A 25,925-nucleotide genomic window follows, 5' to 3' on the forward strand; every position below is an offset into this window, starting at 1 on the left:
ACTGGCCAGACTAGCTTGCCACACACATGAGGCAGTAAACGTGAGAATTATCTCTGAGCACCAGGTCCTTCTCTGGTCTTTTCCCAGAGAGGCGCAGCCCCATGCTACCCCTTACACAGGGCAGACTAGACATTGAGAAAGTGAGTTCAGTGACACCGCCCTCTCTTTTGCATCACTAGATTGCGCTACACTTGCCATCTGAGAGTTGTTTTCCCCGTTGCTGTTATTCCCAAGAGGAAGGTTTGCTTCCTGATGATGAGCTTTTCTACCCGGTTTCAGGTCAGAGCAAAGTTCTGTGCCTGAATTATAAATGTCGGAAAAATCTACATGAATTTACATGAAAATATCAGTTTCTTAACTAAATGATCTAGTTTTCTTTTGGGGAAGCGGGGGCAGAAATTGCCTGGTCACTAAGTTATTAATTAATATATCACCCCATTTATTTATTGTAACACTATGGTCCAGAGCCTGCATTGACTTCAGTGGACTGTGTAGACATAGCAGTCTGCCTGCATGGACCACAGGGCCTATAGATGTATTTGAATGACTGGCAGGAATTACACAGATCCTTGCAAACCCGGGTACAAGCGAGCAAATAGAGGATAAATCCGCAGGGAGATGAGGTTGGTTTTGGAGCCTTAATTGTGAATGCCTTGCCTTTCCCTCTTTGCGTCACAACCATAATGTTATTTAAACATCAGTTTTTTGTCTCTGAATCTTACTCGTATGAGCATTGCTCTGCAGACTCAACAGCCAAAAAACACCTTCTCACCTGGACTGGGTGTTGTCAATTCAAAATCCGGGACTAGCCCTTCAATTTGTTCCCTGGTGAGCTGAGTGACTCTGTCTGAGATGACCTGCTGTACAGTATCCAGTTGATTGAAGTCGGGGATTGCAACAGCAAAGTCTGGAACGTACGAGATGGTCTGCAGCTCCGTGATATCGGCATTTCCAATTCCAATGCCTAATGGCACCATGCCACCAGTCTTCAGGGCCACCGAGGGCCTTCTCACATCATCTCTTGATTTACCAGATGTCAGGAGAATCAATAGCTGAGGGACACCTTCAGCTATCCTGCTGCCAGTTGGGCTGGTGAACACATTCTTTAGGACATAGTCCAGGGCTGCACCCGTATTAAGAGGAGCCCCTCCCATAATGGACAGGCCCCGGATGGCACTGATCACATCTGCTTTATCAGTGTAGGCGTTCAGAAGGAACTCGGGTTGTATGATGTTGCTGTATTGCACCACGGCAACACGGACCCTGTCAGGACTGACATCCAGGCTCTCGACCACTCTTTGCACAAAGGCCCTCAGTGCAGGGAAACCACTTCTGGCACCATCTGAGCCATCAATCACAAACACCACATCCTTCTTCTCACTTTCGTCAGCTGTTTTTGGAGACAATGAGGGAAGGGGAAGATAAGTCAGATTCTCGGTGTAAAGTAGACATGCTCTGTATAAAATGATTTGCAGAGAGAGGAAACGCTTGGGATCTTAGGTCATGTATCACAGATGCTGATCCTGTTTCTTTATAGTTTACCTTTACCCAGGCAGTCAAATGCTCTTGACTAATGGACAGATGGATGGAAATCCAATGAAAACCATGTGACATCATGTGCTGGGTGATACCTACTTAGTCTGGAGGGGGCTCTATACTCTTTAGTGGAGGCATCAGCCTTCAGCAAGGGAAGACAAATGGAGTATGTAATCAGGGGGCATTTTCTCCCAAAGCGATCAAGGGTCTCTAGGGAGTGGAACACATTAGCACCAGTTGACTACTCCACATAGAGTGCCCTAGAGAGGGGTGCAAGATGGAGGAGAGACATAGGGAAAAAAAACTTCCCCGGGGAGCATTCTAACCTAGAAATAAGTAATGCTGCGCACACACACACACACACACACAAATTCCACTGCTGATTGGACAATGGTGAAAATATTTTTGTGACAATATTTCAACTGGCTCAAGCCAGCAAAATAAAGAAGTGAACTGAAATAAAAATGAAAAATGTTCAATCATTTTTGTGATAAAAGTAGTGGAACAGTTCTAAAAGCTAAAAGAATTTGATCAGTTCTACTACCGAACAAACTCACACCAAACTTCAACACCCTGGTTCAGGCCAACCAGTAAACAGTCACTGCCTGTCAAAGACCAGATAAGGTTCATTTGGCTAGAACCTTTATGGAGGCTTTATGTTAAGTATGTTGCATTTTCCCTGTCTCCATCTGCTGGTAGGAGCCCATAATACCCATCGTCTTTGCTGGCAAAGCAGGGATGTTTCACAAAAAAAGGCATATGTGTTCACAGATGATGTCTCTATGGTACCATGCTGTTTAGAATTTTGATAATTGAATTGTTACCCTTTTGTTATCCTTTATTCTAGTTCTGCCATTTTAATTTCCTCCGGTTATAATGGCAACTGATTCAATAGCATTTAATTTACTGGTTGATATCTGGGTGCAGAATATAAAAGCCGTTCATGTTTCATTCAAGAAGAAATTTAGAGAAATGAATCTAGGATGGCAAGCCATAGATTTATGCACTGGATTGTCGATGATGCCATGTTCCTCTTTCCCCACACCACTTTCAAGAAGAACAAAATCAGTTTGGAAGAGAAATAGAGACAACCTGGCCCTAATTTGCTCCTAATCCAGCAAAGCACTTAAAGCTACTCATGCTGTAAGCTCTTCAGAGAAGAGACTGTCTAGGACACCATCTTTGCACAGTGCTTAGCACAATGGGGCTGCAGTCTCTGCATAAGATAGGCGCTTTTACTTCAATGAGACTGTTTGTCCTAAAGGGAAGCATGCACTGAAGTGCTTTACTGGATTAGCGCTTGAATGAAGGAAAACCAACGTAGACTACCACTTGCTACATCATTATTTTAAACCTCAACCATATTGGGCCTGAACCAAAATGTACTGAAATCAATGGGAGACTTTCCACCAGTTTCAGTGAAAAGATCAGGCCCAGGATCCATTGTTTCGTGTGTGTTTCGTGTGTTTCGTTCTAATTTACAACGACCATTTTGCAACATTTTTTTTAGTCCTCTGAAACAAATTTGATGCATGTTTCAATGTTATAAAAACAAAAGAAATGGTGGCTTTCCATACCTGGTCGTTGAATTTCTATGGTTTGCAATAAGTTCACTATCTGTGGTTGTATGTCTCCAATTCTAGGAAGGGAATCGACTTTTAGAATGAACTGTGGAGCATAAACTATCCTTTCTAGTTCTGTGATATCGGCATTCTTGGCTGCGATAATAAAAATGACAACACCAATTGCTTTCAGGGCCTCTGCTGGTTGTTCCACGTTATCAGTAGATCTCCCAGCAGAAAGCAGAACCAAGAACTGAGGAACGCCTTCTTCAATCCTGCTTCCAGCTCTCTTCACAAACAGATTCCTCACTGCATAATCCAGTGCAGCCCCCATGTTCAGTTGTCTCCCCGTTTTTATCTTCATTCGTTTCACTTTCTGGAGTATTTCCTGCTTGGATGGGAATTGGTCAAAGGTGAACTCCACCTGGACGTTGTCGCTGTACTGAGCCACAGAGACTCGGATGGCATCCGGCTTCACATTGAGCTGAGAAATAATTTTGTGCACAAAGTCCCGGACAAGAGGGAACTGCCCAACTAGGTTGGATGAGCCATCAATCATGAATAAAATGTCTTGCTTACTCACTAGAACAAATAGAAAGAAAAAGAAAACAAGATGTTAAAACCTTTTTATGGGTCATCATGGAAACTTTACTTTTAAGGAGCTGGATTTTGATATTTAAAACGATTGAGTGATTTTCATTAACTAGAGTATCTAAATGAAAGTATCTAACTAAATGAAAAGGGATACTTTACCTATTTCCCTTTGGTCACTTTTTAATTTCATTGACTTTCCAAAGCAAAGTGGAAAATCTGTTATCTATTTGTTAAATTCCTCTTAATTTTCGCATTTCCAAACTAAATAATCTTAATCTTTTTAATAGCCCCTTCTGAAGGGAGCCACAATAAAAGAACTCTGGGGAAAATATTTATATATATCAGGTTAACTTTAAACCTGACACAAATATTTTTGGAGATAATATCAGAGACTTTCATTAACTTTTAACTCACTATCAGGAATAAATTCTGTCCTCCTCTACACCCGTACCAGCCCATTGATTTCAGTGGGGTTGCAACTGAGGGTCAACTCTAGCCTTTTATGTTGGGGGTTTGCTTTTTCTTTGGTTGATCTATGCTGTTCTCCACTATATTAATCTCTCCTTTTCATTTTTTGTGGGGAGCAGTAACCACTCCCTACGTGTGAGTTGGTCCATACAAACACCTATCGTAGGCACTAATGCATCCCAAGTGGTAGGGATACAAAGGCTACGGGGACAATTGGGCAGGATATTTGGTATGGTGGTCATAGACCCATTCTGATCTCCATTTCAGTGCTGATTCAGCAAAGCACTTGAGCAGTTGCTGAACTTTAAGCATGTTAGTGGTGACTTCAGTGGGTCAATGGATCTACCCACATAAAATTAAACACAGGCTTAATGCTTTGCTGGATCAGGGCCTTGGACAAGTAAGAAGTTGTGCATCATTCAAAGGAAACAATCAAAAGAAACAAGACCAACTTAATACAGTCAACATGAAGAAAGGTAGATATTACCTGAAGGGGTAAGTGGAACTTCTTCCACACCTCCACTAACATATGTTGTTAAAGGACTAATTAACTCCTGTGGTAAAGCTCCCAGAGAACTGAAATCATCCATAAAATACACCAGTCTTGGATTAAATGCCATCTGCTCAAGTTCTGCCTTATCGGCATCTCTAACTCCAACACAAAACGTCAGCACTCCAGCCCGAGCTAATGCATTGGACGCTTGTATGAATGCATCAGCAGACTGCCCTGCTACAAGCAGGACCAGGACCTGTGGAACTTGTTCATCTATTCTGCTCCCACCAGCTTCAGTGAAGTGATTCGTAAGGACAAAGTCTAGTGCCGAGCCAGTATTCAGCACTGATCCCCCTTTAGGGAACAACTGCCTCAGGCGAGTAATGATATCTGCCTTGTTTGGGAATGTGTTTAAAAAGAATTCAGTTGTAGGAGTATCACTAAACTGTACTAGGCCAACGTGTACATTGTCATTTCCAACATCAAGGCCGTTAACTAGGCTCACAACAAAGTCGCGTACAAATGGGAAGTAGGCATTTCCAACGTTGAGTGATCCATCCAAAAGAAAGATGATATCCCTTTTGCTTTGAACTGCAGTGGAGCACAGAAAATAACGTGAGACATCATAGAAAACATACCAGTATTTGTCATGTGTGCATACAGTATGTACTGTACACACATGTATACCTTGTTAGAGAGAAGGGGGGAGTGGGAGAGAGAAAGTTAAGGGAAGAGAGAGTTTCCAAGAGAGTAACAGCAAGAACATTATGTGACGTTCTTGGATGTTTTGTTTTTGGCTTGGGCTGCAAACAGTATTTGAATGGCTCGTATTTAGAAATGGAGCCTCGGCCTTGTCTGCTGTGTAGAAAATGTATATTATTACTAATGACAATCAGAACGGTTGCATACTCTGTAGCTACTCTGGGTCAGTACCTCAGCTGGTGTAAACTGGTTTCATTGACTTCAATAGAGAAACACTAAGGTACGTCAGAGAAGAATCTGACTCTCTGCAGTTAGTCTCCATTACACTGGTGTGAGTGAGATTATATTTAATGAAAACGTTGGGCCTCCTATTAACACCTTATAGAAAATATGAGTTTGGTAATATGTAAAATACACTGTGATCTGAATCATGGCCAAATATAGTGAAACCAGTACCAGAGACCATCCTTATGAGACAATCTCCCATTCCGAGCGACTGCCCCCAAAGCATAGTGAGCCAGATTCTGCTCTCAGTATAAATCTGAGGTAACTCCATGGGCTCTAGTAGAGTTACTCCAGATTTGCCCTGGCGTAGCAGAGAGCATAATATGGCCCCTGGAGTACAACTTTCAGTAGAAGAGCACCTGTCGTAAGTAACTGGTTTTGGATGGTATTTTGAGTGGCCACCTTAAATATCTTTCACTGTATGTTGTGTTTTTAAGTAGGTGTTTCTCCTGGCTGTACTGGGATGACTATGTAAGGTGCCTGTGTATCTCCAGCCTCCCTAGGTCCAGAATGGCAGATTTGCATTTTGCCATCAGTGACGGACAGGAACTTCCCTCTTTGGGGACGTACTGCTTGATCCTGCACTCCTTACTTAGGTCCAAATTCTGGCCTCTCGTATTGATGTTGCATAGTACCTGGCCCAGCCATGGTCCCCTGCCACACAGAGGAAGGTGGCATCAGACCCACAACACCAGCTCAGTCGCACTAGAGGATTCTCCCTACATCAGCATTAGGGCCTCTACCTGGGATCAGTTTGGGGGGAAATTCCACTTTTAGGGGGATGCAGGAGTCAACTTTTCTCTTGTAGGTTGATTTAAAAAACTAAGTCAGGTGTTTGAAGCTGCTGAGGGGTTTGAAATGTTAGGGGAAGTCCCCGGGAGATAGACTAAGGGGCTGGAAACATGGTCCTATGTCTGAGATAAACTGCATAGGAATGCAACACATTTATCACTTGCCTATGCAATTTATAGCATGCCTCTCCAATTGATCACATGGATGCCAACTCCACATACATATATAGGCATGTATGTAGCTACGTTCCTCTATTCTGAAGGTTCTTTTGTCAAGGGTAAGGTTTATGTCTTTAAACTTGAACATTAGAGAGGTCTATCCATTTATCTATCTCAGGTTCTTTCTATAGGGCCCTAGTAACAGGGCATTAAAAATCAAAAGGGCAAAATTGGTCCCTTTGTAATGAAATTATTTCTGCCAAATCATATAGATTAAGTTGCTCTTCTCTGTTCTCATCTGTGGTCACCATTCAAAGCCTTGATGCGAACTAATATCCTCAGATAATCTATTGCAGTGTCATACTCAGTAGTAATATTTGTAATGGGCTGTTGCAAGGGAACATTTACTTCCATACAGTGTTTCTTTACGGCTATGTTTATGACAGAGACAGAGAGACAAAGAAGGAAGCAACATGTATAAGTTTTAAAGAACAAAAAGTCTACAGACATTTTTACTTGGCATTTTGAAATAAAAATGTCAGGGTTGACATGTAGCCATGCGAAACTGTATTAGCAGGAAACATATTTTGAAAAAGCTTGTTAAATGATAGATTCTTTTTCCGTGATATTCATCTTAATTAAGGACCAGTGCAGGCAAACTGATTTGTAAAATGTCATCTCTGCGTAGGGAGCAGTCATTGCGTTTTGAAAAGATTCTTAAAACCATACAGTTTCTCTGCACCCTGGGTTATCATTTTAGTAACTTGGAGAAACTAGAAAGTGATACAGTCCTGATCCAATTTCACTTAAGTCAATGGGAATCTCTCTAGTGACCTTAATGGGAACTGAAGGGGGGCCTTATTTGTCTAATGTTTTCATGACATGGGACTGAAATGAGAGTTTAGAACATGATCCTCTGTATCTTATTATAAGAATCCAGCCTCACACTTGTCTACTGGTGAAAAATCCTTAGAAGAACCTTAGTACAAAATCTTTAGGCACATAAGTCATCTATTGAAATACATGGGAAACTGGTTCAGATGCCATTACTCAGGTTACTGTGTAAAGGTCTAATCCAAAGCCTACAGAAGTCAATGGAAAGAAACCATTGACTTCAATGGGCTTTGGGTCACACTCTAAATGGACACAATCAATTCTAGACTAGTTTTATACTCAGTTTTATAGGTGGGTGGATAATGAGAAATTTTTCTGCAAATTTGAATTTCAAATTTGAATTTGAAAGTGAATTAGAAGTCATCAATGTTCACAAACTTGTCTGGTTCACTTTCTCTGAACGTATGAATGGTCCAGCTTTATCATCACACGTACAATACTTTCAAATAGAATTTTTAAGCTTGCACGATCGATTGAATATCCATTGAAAGCAAATTTCAAATTGTATATTTGATTGCAATATTCAAAATTCGCTCTGTGGTGGTTAGTAACACAAATCATCTCATCGGAGATCAGAAACAATACCCCGTGACTTATGTAATTAACCAGAATAGCATGGGGGGGCAAATTTACAAATACATTAATGAAAAACCTCAAGTAACAAATGCATTAAAGAATTTAACAACCTGTTCATGAACATTTTGCAAATGGAAAAGAGGCAACATTTAACTGAACTAAATGTCCATTATGGATGATTCATTCATCTCTACTAGGTATAAAATAAGGATTGAGAACTATGTCAGCTACATCTCCTTTGATAAATGTGTATGGTTACCTTGTGGTATTTCTTGAATAACTACTTCTCCAGAGAGTGTTTTTATAGGTGTCAGCACTTCAGGGAGAATGGCATGCATAGCTTCAGTACTGAAGGCAGCTGAAGTGAATGCAAAGTTTGCTTCCTGGGCAATTGCTTGAAGTTCCGACTGATCTGCATTTCTGGACCCGATGGTGAGAACCACAATTCCATTCCTTTTAATCTCTGCTGCTGGTTGGGCAACGTCATCTGTGGACTTACCACCAGTAATGAGCACCAGCATGGGCAGAACACCTTCATCACTCCTGTACCCTGCAGAACTGGTGAAGAAGTTTTTCCTAACAAAGTCCAATGCCGAACCTGTATTGAGTGTCGTACCACCCATTGACTTCAATTTCCTAATGGTACCGGTGACATCTTTTTTATTCTGACTGGCACTAAAATTGAACTCTGGTTTTACAGTATTTGCATATTGTGCCACAGCTACTTGGATAAGGTCTGGTCCAATTTCCAGCCTTTGGATGATTCTGATAATGAAATCACGGATTGCACCAAACTGGCTAGTTCCCAATGCAGTTGTGCCATCTATCAGGAAGACTATGTCCTTCTTGTTCACTTCAACAACTGCAATTAACAATATACAGATATATTGTCAGTGGAAGTGCTCAATCAACAATGCTTATTAATGCAACATCAACAATTGAACGGGCTATATGACTTCTTGTTTGCTTGAAGTAAGTGTTACTGTAGTTTTACATGCTTCTTATGGATACTTTGGTTTTGTGTCATGAACTTCACTTCCTTCCCTTTTAAAGTGCTTCCTTTCAGAACATTTCCCCATTTTCTAATGTGGGATTGCATTGAATTCCACTATAATATGATTTATTATAACAATGTCTCTTTCTAAATCATGGGAAAAAGTTAGAAAATGTCAAAAGCTAATCATAATAAAATTGCAAAATGTATTCTAGCACAGAAAAAACACACACAAATGAAAAATCTTCATGGTCTTCAATGGGCTAGAACAGTGGTTCTCAAACTAGGGGCTGCAGGAAGGACAGCCAGCACGTCCCTCGGCCCACACTGCTTCCCGCAGCCCCCATTGGCCTGAAGCGGCGAACCGCGACCAGTGGGAGCCGTGATCGGCCGAACCTGCGGACGCGGCAGGTAAACAAACCAGCCCGGCCCGCCAGAGGCTTTCCCTGAACAAGCGGCGGCCCAAGTTTGAGAACCACTGGGCTAGAACATAAACTGGTGTATTCCTATTGGCTTCAGTGGAGGCATGCTAATTTACATCATCTAGTCCCATGTGTCTCAAAATAGTTATGCTCACAAAAGCAATTAAGAAAAGAACAGTTCCCACTTATTCCACATACCTGTTCCCTGTGTGTCTTCATGTCCTGTCTGTTTCCTTAACTAATAAAACAAGTTATTACTGTTCTTCGCTCAACACAGCCAGCCCAGCTATGGAAAAGTGCGCTGCATTCTATTCTGGCTTGACTAAATTTTAACTGCCAAATCTTTTTAGGGATGTTGATGTAAGAAGTAGAAAGAACACAACTGGATTTTCAAATCCCCAGTTGAGTCTGAAGGGCTGGTAATTAGAAAAAAAGTTGGTTGTGCCATACTGGAATCAAAACGCCATTATATTTAACACAGAAAATATAGGCACTAGATAAATAAATATTAACATGGTTAATAGGCATTATGATAAAATATGATGATATGTAGACACTATCATAAAAAATTGCATCATTTGTGTATGTGAATATTGCACAATCTTCATTTAACTTTCAACAATATTACCCTAGAAGCCATAATAAGAAAATCAACAATTATAGGATGGGGAGAAGGTATTTTTCGATTTCCACATTCAGCCTTAACTGACACTTCTTTTTACAAATTCTTGGCTTCTCCGGGTGACAGTGAAAGGCAATTTATACAGGAGCACTGGAGGAATTTTTTCCAGTTTTTTTTTTTTTTTTAAATCACAGTGGCCAAGATGTTCAAAAGTGACTAGTGATTTTGAGGGCTTTAATTTCAGGTGCCCAACTTAAGATGCCTTATAATGGCTGGATTTTCCACAAAAGGCCGGACGCCAGACTCCTCTACGGGGTCTCAAGTTGAGCACCCAAAAATAGAGACATTCAAAATCACGAGTCACTTTGGAAAACCTTGCCCCAGCTTGTTTTGTATGTTTTAGGCTAACTAGGAAAGAAGGGTACAAGAAAAGTACATATTACAATACTCTCTGTGATGTGGCTGGCTGGTGAAAAGCAATGTGCCACCTTAAAATACTCTTAGGAGTTTGATGCTCTGATGGGGCAAAATCCGTAATCAGGGCCATTGCTGTGATCAGACTCTGTGCCGGAGCAGAAGGCCTAAAAAGCAGTGGAGTTGATGCACTGGCAGGCAGGCTGTGGGAAGGCTGTTATAGGGATTCGATACAGTACTCCATGCGCACAATACAGCAAAGGTTGCCGGGGTTCTGTCTGTGGCAGCATGCGCTGGAACTTTGGCCAATGGTTCCGGACTATGTTGTACTTGTAGTACAAGACTGCTGAGTAGTGGGAGTACAGAAGTAATAGCCTCTACTACAGCTCCTGGGTGGTAGTAGCAACTCTTCTAGACTATTAGTGTGGGGGGCGGAAATGGCAGTCCTTGAGCCCGTCAGCGAGCCCCTGCCCATTTATTCTGACTTTGAATAAGACTAGCGTTTGGCCTTATGTCCTTTCTCAAGCACAAGCCCTGTGATTTCAAAGACTCCAGTGGGAGTTTTGCTTAACTAAGGACTGCATGACTTGTACTACATTAAAGGGTAAAGCCAAGGTTCTGCCCACAACCCTCCCACCTACTCCCAGATGGGAGCAAGCAGGCGAATAGCTTTATTCCTGTGCCCCTGGGCCCAAAGTTAGGGGGGTGCAGGTAGGGTGACCAGATGTCCCGATTTTATAGGGACAGTCCCGATATTTGGGGCTTTTTCTTATATAGGCTCCTATTACCCCCCAACCCCTGTCCCGATTTTTCACACTTGGTATCTGGTCAGCCTAGATGCAGGAGTTCTTACTCTATCTATGCCAGTGGATAATCCAAGTCACAATCTATTTCTAACTGCCTAGGCTTCCCAGTTTAAAAAGGATGTTACTAACATCAGCTGCCAAAGTTAAGCTATTCACATACCATTCATTAGTGGTTTAACCTCAGCCACTTTCCAGAACCTTGAATAGTTTCCAAACCCTTCCAATATTTGTTCCCCCAGCAGCCAGTTTTGTTCCTCGTCAGTTTCCCACTGGAGAGGGGTGCCAGGCACAAAGCCAGAGGTTTGGATGTGGGAAGGATGCCAGCTTAATAATAAGGCTTGTTAAAACACTGATTTGTGTCCTCCAGAAAGATGCCAAAAAGTACCTCTGGGCTTGTGAGCAGCTGGATATCCAAACATGGGGGCCCTGGGTCCTCTTTTAACTTTATATAGAAGTTAGTGTGAATCATCCAAAGAGTTTGGCAGGCACAAAAGTGACCAATAAGGCATAAGTCTTTGTTAATAAATTATTGCCATGGTCAAATTATACACTACATTTCCTCATAAAACAGGAATGCAGGAACTACAACCAACCCCTCCCCCCCCCCACAAAAAAAAACCCCAACAACACTTCACCACAGTGCCACTTTCAATGGACAAGATTAAGACAAACCATTTCTTCCAGATAATTTAGGGGAGGTTAGACTCTTAGGCCTGGTCTACACTTGGGGGGGGGGGTCGATCTAAGTTATGCAATGGCAGCTACGTGAATAATGTAGCTGAAGTCGACGTACTTAGATCTACTTACCGTGGTGTCTTCACTTCACCGAACTGGAGTACAGGAGTCGATGGAAGAGCGCTCAGGGATCAATTTATCGCGTCTAGACTAGACACTATAAATCGATCCCCGCTGGATCGATCGCTGTCCGCCGATCCGGCCGGTAGTGAAGACATACCCTTAAAGTCTGATCCAGGGACCACTGAAGCCAATGGCAACACTCCCCCTGATTTCAATGGGCTTTGCATCAGGCCATTAGGACGTGACTCTGAAAAATGCTGAGCACTCCTCCAAAGGGCTCCCTCAACTGTGGGAGTTAGGGGCCTAGCTACCTATGAGATCTGGGCCTCAGTACTTCACAGGGGTATTTAGCATCTTGCAGGAATGATTCCTTATAGCTCACGCTGATCTGTATAACATTCAATCTGTACATTGTGGGCAAAATTTCAAAGGCACAAATGGGAATTAGGTGCCCAACTCCCATTGAATTTCAGGGCCTAACTCCCATAGGCACTTTTGAAAATTCCAGTCTCTCCCTCTCTCTCCATATATTTAGACACACATATATTCTAGTTGTTGTATAATGTTTTAGGCTGATACTTCTTCTAATGAGCGGTGCTGTAAATAGAAAATATACAAGTAGAAACTGAATGAACTACAACCCGTGCGGTATTGCAAGGACTGAAATGTACACTCTTAGCAGTCTCTGAGTAGAATGTATAAAAAAAACTTTCCAATATAAATATCGAAGAACTGGAAAAAAGTTCTAAGCTCAGATCCTCCAGCTGCAAGCCCCCCCATGCACAGATGAGGTATTAACTGGGTCCTTTGGGCTTGATTTTAGTGGGTTTTGGAATGGACGCTTTTAGCTAAACAAGAACAAACTGCCCCAATTAAATTTTGAAATCAGGCCAGATGGTTAGATAAAACAACTACCATGAGTGAGAATTACAGGCATTTACCAACGGACGAATGGAGCCCATGTAGTAAGATAAGGTATTGGGCCAAATTCTGCCCTTGGCTACACCCATACAACTCCAATGATATAATATAGTTCAAAATGTAACTGATTGAAACATTTTGGGATGAAGTTTTCAAATGCCTACGCGGTGGGTGAACCATACAAAATGTACCATAGTCCATACTGGCCTTTAGATCCAGAAAGGATTTCTTATGTCTATCACTTGGGTAATGGCGTGCACAAATGGATATCTTCATGTACTCAGGGAGGAGTGGTGGCTGAATGGATGCATGAACATTTTGGAAGACTCACTCATCACAGGGGCCTTTGAAAATATGGCACTTCATGTCTATTATGGTAACCATATATTACTGAATTTAACTTAATTAAAGCAATTATAAAATGACAGTACCATGGGATTCTAATTACCTGCATGTTCCATAAAATTCATATGTTAAATATTAACTCCAGCACAGGTATGTTTCATTTCAGGGACATGTTACCGGATATATTCATGAATTATGTTTCAATAACCCCGTTAATGCTGCTGAGTAATAAATAGATTGGTGTGTTACTTTAAATCTTCATTGCCATTAAACTGAGAAGTGACACTTCAGTGTTTTGTTTTCACTGCCTCCATGTAAAGCTGCAAACCAACTCAGCTACAGTATTTAAGGATAAATTATGTTAATAGGATAGGGATTGCCTCTAAAAATAATTGAGGGTTGCTTTTTTTAAAAAAAAATAAGTTCAATGTAATGGTACCCTCTAATGCAAACTTATTCTTCATCCCTGTACAGATGGTCTGTACAACATCTATGTGCCACTTAAGTTGTGCCACTTAAGTCCTCAAAATAAGGGACTTAAGTAGTGTGTAGGCCTTGAAATTGCCCTTTGCCCAGGGATGAATTTTGTCCTTAATGTAGAAATCTGACATAGTAGGGCTGGGCATGAGCTAGGGCTGGTTGACATTTTCCATCAAAACTTTTTTCAGTGGAAAACTGTTTTTGACTACATAAAAATGTTTGCTGAAAATTTCTGCTTTCCTCTGAAAATTTTCAATTTCTTGTCAGAAAACCAAAAAAATAAATAAAAAAAAAGAAAAGAGAAGAATAGAAAAAATCAGGTCTATGCTGAAATATTTCAGTTTTCAATTACTGAAAAGGAAAAAAAAACATTTTTGGGCTTTTTTGTTTGTTTTCGGTGAAAAAAATCAACATTTTCCGGAGGGAAAAACATATCCAACTAGCTCCTTCCTGAACCCAAATTGGCTCTGAACATCCTCTCACCACAGTAGTTGTTCAAAATCTAGACCTGAATATGAATGCTGCACGTTGGGGCCATCCCTACTAGTTACTTCTTAGCTAATGACTAAGAATAATTAACCCCAATCTGCAGTCATATCATTGTCTATAGCACTGTATAGTCCCCATCTGAATTTTACACCTGACCAAATGTCACACTGAAGCCTTCTATTGAAGCTTTACAGCAACATATGTTGTAAGTTTTCATGACACAAGCGTTCTTCAGAGACTGACAAATCAGAGGAGTTCACATCTGGTTTTTTTATACCCTGCTTATTTTGTTTAAACCTCCTGTTGTGATAGTATCAGGTCAACGTGTCGCCTGCGTTTCCTCAAAGTAGCCCAGTGTCTTCTCCTTTCTCTCTCAGAGAACATATCAGAGATGTGTTTTAAACATGCAAGAGGCCATTCATTCAATGAAATACAACATTCTATAAATGCATACATACCTTCTGTAACAAAGGTTGGGGCATTTAACAAAATGAGTCTTTGGGCCACTCCAACAATGTTTGGCAGTAAGAGTTCCTGAAGATCAGCAAGGTTACGAATATCCAGGGCAGTAAATGCGAAGCTTCCATCAGTAGCAATCTGCTGAAGCTCCGCACTGTCAGCATTCAGGACCCCAATACTAAATGAAAAGATACTAGCTTGCTTCACCGCTAACACTGCCTCTCTGATATCATCACTAGACTCTCCACCACTTATCAGCACTAAAACCTGAGGCACGCCTTCCTCTATTCTGCTGCCTCCTGCCCGTGTGAAGTGGTTCTCCACCACAGATTCGAGTGCTGCACCAATGTTAGCTTCCTCGCCACCAAGGAAACTAAGTGCCTTCACTGCATTCAGAACATCAGCTTTTGTAGAGTAGCGGTTCAAAGAGAACTCAGTTCTGGGTTGGTCACTATACTGCACCACCCCAATTTGTATCTCCTGAGTTCCAACTGAGAGTCTTTCAATGAAATTTACAAGGAAATCACGTATGGCTGGGAAATTGACACTTCCGATGTTGTTTGATCCGTCAATAAGGAAAATAAGGTCAGCAGATTCTTGCGCTTTAAAAAAAGAAATGCAAAAGGTGAAAGCATTAAAACAAGTGATTACATGCAGTCGTACAGTGTTCTGACATGTTTCTTTGGAAAACAGTAAGAAACACGAAAATGGGAAAACAAAACACACATTTATTGAGGACAGTGAATTTTGCCTCTTAGTTCTGCATTCTGATTGAATATGAGTTAACAAACCAAATATCTTTTTCATGAGACAATATAATATTGTGAAAGAATCTAAATTCATTTTTATGGTTAAATACCAGGACAATATTTTTACGGGGGGGAAACTCTAGAGCATAGAATTTTGTGAAATCTAGAGAATTTCTGTGGAAGCAACTTGTCTAAATATTTACAGAAGTTAGGAGACCCAAAAGAACTAAACAGATTTATACATAAACACACATTTGCACAGTCAGTGGAAATGTGAACATAATTTGTAATCACGGTTAAATTCAGGGGAAGTTATCTCATTGCACTTTTTTCAAGACAAAATGTAACTGTTATGCTGTAAGATTACATTCACAGCTGGTATGCCAGTAGTTCTTTTTATATGGAAAGTTTCAGCCTCTCTTTGGAAATCTGTTGTGTTGTATGTTTGAAATGTTGGTTGAATATATTGTTTTTTTCACACTGAGTGATCAGTATCTAAAATGTGTTTGTAGAACAACAATAAAAAAGGCTGTACGATTGACTGTTTATTTTGATTTAGAACTTTATTCTCAGTTGTCCAGTCCATGCACAATATTAATGGGAAAAGTTTATCATTACAGGTACAATAACTATGCAGATGAAGACCACAAATAAATGTGCTTGTATTTGTGGTTTTGTGCAAACACAGAACCTTGCATTGGTTACAAATGTAGGTATCTGGTTTTGTATTTTTGCATGACCACTGGATATTCAATCAAATAATGCAGAATCATGTTAAAACAGGCTGATGAAACCAGTCATGACATAATTATCCAACCTTACTTATAACCTGGATGGTCACAAACACCTAACGTGAATATGGACATCAAATGAATTATGAATTAGAAAAGGAGGCAGGACCTCTCTTTGTGCAGGACTTACCAAAGCAGACTAAGAATTTCCTAAACAGTCTGTTCTTCCCTCCTTGTGCTCATTGATGTCAATGGGAATTGTACAAACGAATCAAGGGCAGAATATACCCCAATGCGGACTCAGATGTTTCCATGATACAACTAAGCAATCTTGAAGCCATTAATAAATAACTGACAGGTTGATTTTGGAAATCTTCTCTGACTCTGAGCTTTAAAGCACCTAAGGCGAAATCCTGGCTCTACTGAAGTCAATGGCAAAACTCCCATTAACTTGGATGGGGTCAGCATTTCACCTCTGGTCTTTGCCAGGAGCCACTTTTGTGAAATACCATCACATGATGCAAATATGTGATTCATAGGGTACAGAAAAAGACTCTAGTCCTTTACCTATCTCATGAGCCATTTCAGTCCCCATAAACAATGCCAATTAAATAACTTAGCTATGGTTAAGAACTACTAAGGGCTCAGAGATTTAGTCAAAAGCTATGAAAGTCCTTAACTTTGAATTGAATTGATCATTTCAGACTGTGGCGTACTCAGCCCACATAACAATAAAAAAAGCAGAGGAAATATCTTGACCAATACATGGCTTTGTTCATATCTGTTTCATGTGTCCTGGCTCTCTTTTTAATAATGGTAATTAATTTATTGACCGTCGTGTCGATTGGTCATCATAGTATGAGTAGCTCCTGTACAGGAGGAAACCAGAATACGATGTATGCAAATGTTGGATAATTTGTCATCACTGTAAAAACCTTGTACTTACGTACACACTGATGGAACAAGCCAGTGATGGAGGACAAATGAAAGCATGCTTGTTACACTATTAAGCAAAGAGTGTCAGATTAGACAGACAGCTAAGATTTAATGTAGGCATCAGGGCAAATTCAAGGCTGACTTTCCTATTCACTCTAGTGAGCTCTGTGGCTGTCAAAGTTTGTGTTTTCTAGAGTGCAAATTCAAGGTCTGCTTTTCCTCTTACACTTAGTTTTCATGTATTAAAATGCCCCTGGCATTTTTAGGTGGAGAAGATTACAGAAAAGGGCTACATGGGATCACAAGATAAAATGAATGAAAGTCAATTATCAGCTAAATGAATGGCACCATAAAGTCATGTTAGACAGATGATCAGCTTGGACTATGTCTAGGGGAGCTCACAATATCATCCAGCATTGATCATCAGTGGCACCATTATTTTTATTATCATTTATATATAGGTTGTGTAAATCACACAGTGACAAAATGCAGTTTATGTACCAATGTTACCTTTCATTTTATTTGTAGAACAATAACACTCGCCCAAATTATTCTTGGATGGAGGTAACCTTAGAAATACTCCTTCACAGAAATAAACATGAATTTTGGGCTTAAAAATATTTTCTTCTATAAAAATGTCCATGAGCCAATAGGGAATTCAATACATTAGTCTGGGTTACCTGTCAAGATGTTTCATATACGGGCCCAATCCTCCACACATTAAGGCAATGGCAAAATGCAAATTGTTTTCAATAGGAGTTGGATCAGGCCCTTAATGACAAAAATATTGAACTCTCTACAGAGTGCAATCAGAGCGTCAGGTATCACAGTTACTTCATATATTGAAAAAAATCCATTGTTATAACTGAGAAATCTTAGGTCACTAGTGGAAAAAAGTTTAATTTCCCCATGGATTGCAAATGATCTGTCTATTTGCCCCGTCAAATACTTAGCAAAACAATAGGCTTGTGCTCACGCATTTTTGTGCAAAGTATCATGCAATGATGGATAGCAACTGGTGGGACTGAAATGAGAGGTTAATTAGACAAGACAAAATGAGTGGATTAATGTTATATCTTGTATATCGCTATTGTCTTACATTACCCAAATGCTATTGACGTTTAGATGGAGTCTCAGGAATAAAACCAAAGGTTTGATCGTTCGGCCTTATTATGTGGAATGTACAGTCATTTTCCAACTTTGTAATCGCATAAAGGGGCAAAATTGTCTCATTCATTGGGCCCAGTTCTGCCCTCTCTTGCATCCAGGGCAGCACCATGGAAGTCAGTGGGGTCCAAGGTGACATTCCTTTCTTTTACAAGATGGTCCTACTGCTCTAGCGCTCTACTGCAGCACTGCAAAGGGGATTCCCAACTCGCCCGCCTTCTTTGATCAGACTGAGCAGAGGAGAAGAAAAGCTGCCGCTGTCCTAGAGTGGGCCTGGGATGTCAAAATATCTGGAGCCTGATCGCACCACAACTGGTACCAAGCAGGGAGCCAACAGGAGGAAGGAGCCATTCTTGCCGCATCTGCTCCCAGTGAGGAGCAGGAAGAATAGTCAGAGTTTTTAAAGCTGTATCACTCTGAGAGTGCAAACATGGCCTTCCTGAAGCTCCTTATAGTGATCAGTGCCTCCTGGAAGTGCAGGGGTTAATAGAACCCCACAGCATCTTCCCTGCAGTGCAAGAAGATCATCTGCCAAACTGGTCCTCACTTCCTATCATGAGATTCTGCTTATAGCGAAGAAAATGATCCCCAAACAACTTCATTACAGGCCAGATCCCAACCCCCCTGAAGTCTGTGGAGTGGCTCCCATTGGCTCCGATGGGCTTTGAATCAAGTGTGATCCATTGTATTTCACAAACCAAATAATCTAGATATATTTTATGCACATAGGACTAGTTCACGGCCCCACCAAAGTCAGTGACAGTCTCCCCACTGACTTCCATGAGTTTTGGAGCAGGCTCTTATGGGGCAATATTTCTATGGCTGCCGTTATTGCTGCAGGCCTTTATTTCACATTTCACTTAGTCCCAGCTTATCAGCTCCCATCTTCCAACTGGGCAGCTGATAGGGTGTGCGCCTCCTTTAGCATTTATATCAATAGATATCAAATGGTGGATATTATGGGCTAGACATAAAGATCCTTAGTTGCTACTAAGTTGTCTCATAAGACTATTTCTTACAAAAATCCCTAAACCTGTGTTCTGTTAACGAATGCACAAAAATGACTCCCGGAGGGATTTCTGCAGTTGTTTGCATTGTTAAGCCCATGCGTTTGGAATACAATGTTCCTACGGACACGCCCTGCACTTTGTGATCAGGCAAGCGTTTGGCCCAAGCATTGACTGTAGGATGAGGCCGCCTGTGAGTCCTGCAATCAGCTCCATGCAAGCAGGCTGCCCTTTGTGCCCATGGGGATTGGATCACAGGTTCAGGGCCTGCATTAGGAAGCATGATGCTTTTTTCATATCGCTGACTCACAGACCTAGACAATGCTTGATTTAATCATCTGGCAGGGAGGTCAGTGTATTTTGCAAACAGGGACAGGCTTTCACTGTACAATTGGCTTGGAAACCTTTGTTTTTAAACCTTTGAACGTCCATCTCTGTCTTCCCCTACAAAGGCTTTAAACAGTGCAATACCAGCAATTACCGTACTTATCTCAAGGATCAGTACGGCAATGTCTCAGCACAGCAGTTTGCCATTACCTGTGACGTCTTTAATCACTCCTTTGGCTCCAGCCATTTCTGGAGTCAGGGATGTACAAACACTTGCCACTAAGTCGCCTACTATGGCGTGGAGCGCAGTAATATTCTCTAGGTTGAAAAGGTGCGTATCTCGGGGTTCACTCACTACTTCCTTTAATTCCCCTTCCATTGCATCCTGCACTCCAACTGCAAACACGTTTACATCAGCAGACTTAAGGACAGATGATGGCAGAGCGACATCATCCTGGGATCGTCCGTCCGTTAACACTATAATAATCTGGGGGACGCCATCACTTGCTCTGCTTCCAGCAGCTTTAGTGAGATGGTTTTGGATTAGGTATTCTAATCCTTTTCCAGTCTTGTTGCCTCCCCCCAGATAAGGCATGTTCGAAATATGGGACAGGACATCTTGGGTAGAGTGATACGTATTTAACTGGAACTCTGTGTGTGGGTTTCCGCTGAACTGGACCAGGGCAAAACGAAAATCATTTCCTCCCACAGCTAAAGATTTTACAACATCATACAGAAACTCTCGAACAAGTTGGAAATGTTCCTTTCCAATGCTCCAAGAGGAATCCACTAGAAATATTATATCAGCAGCAGCAACGATTCTGACATCTTTAAAAAAACAGATTGGTTTAGGATTTTCTACAGGTCAGCTGAATAAGTCCATGATGCCCAAACCCTTCCTCAGACATGGCCTAGTTTGCATTATCAAATGAAGCCCCTTATTCCCCGTATAACCTGGTGCCAGACAAAAGGATCATTTGAAGCTAGACTGTGAATAGCCCTGCGCAGGGGCACCAGGAGGGGGAAAGATGCAAAAAGCCATCCTCCCTTCCACCTGCACAAGGACTAGTCCCAGACCTGGCACTCCCAGAGTACCAGGGTGAGAAATTATGACATGTAGCATGGGAAGCAGCATGCATTGCACTCTTCCATAGGCGATGCCCCTTCTGCACTGCAGGAGCATTATACTTCTCTCTGGGACAATTCCCTTATGCACTCTCACTGGAGTGGCGTGACTTCCTCCCCTCCCCTTACTGTGGGCTGTGGCGAAAGGTCCTGGTCCACTGATGCAAAAGCATGTGATTAGTTTCATTGGCTCAGATCCTCCAGGGTATTTAGGTGCCTAACTCACATAGGCACCTAACTACCTTTGATGATCTGGGCCATTGAGGTCTACGGGATTACGCATGAGCTTAAAGTCACACACATGCGTCAGTGCTTTGCAGGATCCAGGCCTAAAGCCACCTTTTAGCCTTTAATATTATTAAAGGATCAAAGTTCCACTAAATAACTCCTGGAGCATGGATTGTTAGCACCAGGAAATCTTCTCCACTAGTCAAAACGCAGGTTTGGGTATTAAGTAATGTTAATATACATGAGTATTGCTTACAGGCAATTTATGCTCTGTGACCCAAACCCTGTAACCTTTGCTTGGACAAGGAGTCCCCTGCTAGTGTCAATAAGGACTAAGGTGCAGAACTGGGCTCTGTATACTGAGTCCCCAGTGTTTTCTACTTCCCATGAACTCCTAATAAACTAGTTACAATCCAAAAGATGCTCTTAGATCCCTTCAGTGGCAACAGCTGGAAATTGGTGTTCTTTTCATTGCAACGTTCAGTTTTTCTTCCCATGCTTTCGGTCATATAAGGGATGCAAAATACCTTTGCCGAGAAGCATAGACAATACATAGGGTGGCAACCCAGTAGATGCAAACACTCTACTCGCAACACAAAGCAACATCAGACTGATACCATTTGCTCTTCACATGCTTAGGATAACTTGAGAGTCCTCTCCGGCATGTCTATGAATTGGCATTCAGGCTGGCTGACTTGTGAGGAATCGATAAGCATCTACTATGCTCGGACTAACTCTTAGTCAAAAACGTTGACCGGTCACAATATCTTGTCAACAGGCGCGTTTTAAAACGGTCCACAAACACAACAGGAAAGATCATCAAACTTTTGAAAATAACAAATCCTCTAAGGATGTCCGAGCCTTACCTTCCTGTTGCTGAGCATCAACCATGCAACAGCCTGAGAGCATGAGGCAAAAGATTGCCGCTAGCGGCAAATGCCGATGTCTCCTCATTTTTTGTCTTGTTTTTCAAAGCACCAAATGTGTGACCTAAACAGGAAGAGAGAGATTATCAGTGTAAACTTCATTCTCACACCAGAGCTCACCAGAGCTTACGATACAGTGTTAGGGCCATATGTAAGGCCTCAGCCCCATGCTCTCCCCCCTGATGTCAGTGGATTAAGGATTTTATAGCCCTGTAGCGGGGTGGTCATCCCGCTCCTGCCTGAAGGGGATAAAGCAGCCCTGGAGAGGCCTGCAGCAGGAAAAGCCAGGCTGATTGGGGGAAGCAGCCACAGGTGGGGCCACGCCCCAATCAGGCCACAGCTAAAGAGGCTAAAGAGACACTCTCTCTAGCTTCAGAGAGAGACGATCCTGGCTGCTTGGGAGCTCAGCAGGGTACCTAGAGTGGAGCAGGGCTGGGGAAAGGCCAGAGGAGCCACGGAGCTCAAGGCTGGAAAACCCCCAGGCTGCAGGCCTTGGTAAAGGCCAGGAAGGGTACAGGGGTTGCAGAGGGGCAGCCCAGATATAGGCAGAGGCAGCTGGTCCAACCCCCCTTGCCGATGATAAGTGGTTGATAGACTGCCGTCTGCCCCAGGGAGCGGGGGCTAGATGATGACTGGCAGTAGCCACTGAGGCAAGGTGGGGATAGGGGGATTGCGGTTTCCCCTGGGCGGGGAGACCCAGATTGTGGGTTACTGCGGGGCAGAATCCTGACATAGGAGGGCACCGGGGTCCAGGAGGGGCATGGGGCCAGCGGCAGGCAAGACACCATCCTGTAGAGGGCGCTCCGGGCTGAGGAAAGAGCTAATTCCCGAGACAACCAGCAGGAGGCGCCACGCTGGGGAGTCATCGCCCACCACAAGCCCTCCCACCCCCGTTAGTAAATACCATAAATTCCTCTCCTGCTATTAATGTTTTACTTAGAACTCACGCTGACTTCTGCTAGAGGTCTGTGAATGAAAAGATACCATAACCGGGACAAATTCTGTTCTCGGTTACAGTGAAATGTAGTTGGACCAAATTCAGCACTGGCATCAGAACACATAACGCCCTCTGATTTCAATGGGAGCTGTGCTGGTAATGCCAAGGCTGAATTTAGCCCACTGCCTTCAATAGGATTCCACTGGGGTAACTGGGAAGAAGATTTGTCCCGTAACGGGTTACGTTCTGCTCTCGATGACATTCGTTCTGTCCCATTTCCCAATCTTTTATATGACTTCTGGGGGTTTTGTAGCATCACTTAAGTAAAACAGTATTTGGATGTGTGCTGCCAGCATTGCTGATGCACGAATTATGACGTGTTTTGGCATGATACGTCATTTAAAAGATGGAAGTGGGTATTGACAGGCAAAAACCAGGTGCGTGAATTTCAAAAGGGAAACAATCAGCGTTCGCCAAATGGGAAATGGCAATCTGGTAAGGAAAACATTTTCACGTGAGCAGAAGATACCACAAATAGTGGGAAACAGACAATGCTGCATAGATGAAGTTTGGTGGAGCAATGATCAGAGCCCATTCCTACATAAGGGCTAGATCATGCCACCAGGCCCCAGCCCATAGGAAGGGACGGTGCATTGCTGCTCTGTTCCAGGAAACACACAGTCCCCCACTTCTGTCCTCCATGCTCCATGGAATAGTAACTTACTCATGGCCTATACAGCAACAAATTCCTACTCTCCTTCCCCAGGCACTGGTTTAGCAATACAGGCCAGTGCACTGAGGAGGCGGAGCCTGGCATGACTCCATCCATGCCCCCTCCCTCCCTTCCTGCTCACTTCTGGGACCCAAAGCCTGGGTAGCAAACATAGGGGCATAAAGGAATTTCTTATTCATCCTGGCAACCCTGCCAGATGTACTGCCTAACCCACACAGAGAGACACAGGTACCCTACTGGCTCCAATAGAGGCATGTACTGTCATAGGAAACCAGCAGGAGCAGAAAACATTTACATAAAACCTGTCAGCAAGGGCCGGATCCTCAGCTCATGCAAAGCAACATTGCTCCACTGATGTCAACGGCGCTATGCCAATAAATGCCAGCTGGGCATCTCACTGTGGTTTCTCACTCTTTCTCTTCTAAAATTGGTGACATGTAACTGTCACCAATAGAAGACTGTGAGCTCGCTGGGGAAGGAGATGCCTTTTTGTTGGGTGGGAGTGTACAGCACCTCGCCATGATCAGGGCTTCTAAGTACTGCTGCAATGCAAATAAGAAATAATAATAATAATAATTAGGTCCAGGAGCATCCATTATAAAAGAGAGTTCAGCATAACTGAAGCATAAAGCAATTCAGAAAGGCTCAAAGCAAACTATATTATGTCCTGGCCATATCCAGGCCAAGATGCTTCCAAGGGCAAGAGGAAAATGGCTGTGCCTTTGTTGTTATTATGAATTACTTATTACAGTGACCAACCAAGCTGAGGGCCCGTTGCGCCAGGTACTGTACAAATATAGAGCAGGAAACAATCCCTGCCCCAAAGAGCCTGCAATCTAAATAGCCAAGGCAGGCAATGAGTAGGGGAAGGGCTAGAGCACCTAAGGTGAGGGACCAGAGTGATGATAGGCCAATAGTATGTTAGCACCAGCTTCTTCTAACATGTTTTGGGGTGGGTGTGATGGGGTGAACAAAGGGTTAGCAGGAGGGAGAGCTCAAGCTAGGGAGGTGCTGGGTCTTCCTCACAAAAGGAGGAAGTGAAAGCTACAGGGGTGGTCCAGGAGAGGGACCCAGGACAGAGAAACCCAGGAGAGAGCAGGTGCGCAGTTGCTGCTCTCTGGAAAGGGCTTGGGGAAGGCAGTCTGAAGAAGGCCACAGGGCTGGAATTATTCCCTGTGGTGGGCCCTGGAGAGGGGGCAAGGCACGGAGGCAGTCCTGAGAAGTCAGCGTTCCTGCAGAGGAAGACAGAGCTGGGAGAACGCAGGGAGAAGCCAGAGGCCTGGGAACCAGAGGAGAGGCTGTGTTAAGCACAGGCTAGAGGGAAGCAGCACAAAGGGCTCTGACATAGGAAGTGGCCCAAATAAACAGCATGTCTGCAAGAGCCGCTTAATACAGGGTCCCTGGGCTGGAGCCCAAAGCAGAGGGTGGGCCGGGGTTCCCCTTGGGGTTCAGCCCCAAGAACAGGGCGCACAGGCCTCAGATAAGAAGTACTGAGCCCAGAGTGGGGCTGAAGACTAAGCCTCAAGGGCAGGTGGAGGAATAGCCCCAAAGCAGGTAAATGGATCTTTTCTGTTGGGACTTTTAGTTGGACTTTTGTTACCCCGGAAGGGGTGTGTCTAAAATGTGACCTGGCTGGAGGGTGAATTGCGAGACAAGACGGCCCCACCCTGGGACCGGAGCGACTGTCAGCAGGGGGCGCCGGAGGAGACAGCTGATATAGCACACACCAGGGTTCACACCCGCAGAGTGCTGCCTTCCCCGGCGGAGCAGTGCTGGGAGCGGTTTAGCGGAGCCGAAGGGAAAAGGGGGGCGAGGGAGAAGAGGGAGAGGAGTGTGGCAGGCAGGTGGAATGAGGCTGAGGGGAAGAGACTGTGAGGGAAGAGGGCAGGATGGGCTGGAGCAAGCAGCCAATCAGCACAGGGAAGAGAATGTCCAGTCAAAACCATAGCGAACATTTTGATGATATCAAACCCAGCTGCCTACTCGTGATGGTTTCAGTGCCTGTGGCCCCTGGGGCTGGCTCCTCCTGGCAATTTCTTTCTTCCCACAGCCCAGAGGTCCTGGTGCTTCTTTAACATGCACGGCTCTGGTCTGGCAGGCCCAAAGGGGGGAAGGTTTGGTTCCACCCGGGCCCCCTTTTTTTCTTTCCCGCTAGATGCAACATGTGATATAGGGTGACCAGATGTCCCGATTTTATAGGGACAGTCCCGATATTTGGGGCTTTTTCTTATATAAGCTCCTCTTACCCC

General features: G+C 43.1%; 1 protein-coding gene across 1 annotated transcript in view; it reads right to left on the reverse strand.

The window, feature by feature from the left end:
• LOC113406977 (collagen alpha-3(VI) chain-like) overlaps positions 1 to 25,925 on the reverse strand; it is a 111,077-nt gene that overhangs the window by 64,988 nt on the left and 20,164 nt on the right. Inside the window, exons 2-8 of the mRNA XM_026653976.1 lie at positions 21,947 to 22,070; positions 19,938 to 20,555; positions 14,810 to 15,412; positions 8,320 to 8,922; positions 4,648 to 5,244; positions 3,114 to 3,680; positions 773 to 1,390 (exon numbers count right to left, since the gene is read on the reverse strand). Of these exons, the coding sequence (XP_026509761.1) occupies positions 773 to 1,390; positions 3,114 to 3,680; positions 4,648 to 5,244; positions 8,320 to 8,922; positions 14,810 to 15,412; positions 19,938 to 20,555; positions 21,947 to 22,034 (3,694 nt within the window). The 5' untranslated portion in view covers positions 22,035 to 22,070. The remainder of the gene's footprint in view (positions 1 to 772; positions 1,391 to 3,113; positions 3,681 to 4,647; positions 5,245 to 8,319; positions 8,923 to 14,809; positions 15,413 to 19,937; positions 20,556 to 21,946; positions 22,071 to 25,925) is intronic.

Source organism: Terrapene carolina, unplaced genomic scaffold, assembly GCF_002925995.2.
Source record: "Terrapene carolina triunguis isolate 2854851 unplaced genomic scaffold, T_m_triunguis-2.0 Scaffold174, whole genome shotgun sequence".
Lineage (NCBI taxonomy): Eukaryota > Metazoa > Chordata > Testudines > Emydidae > Terrapene > Terrapene triunguis.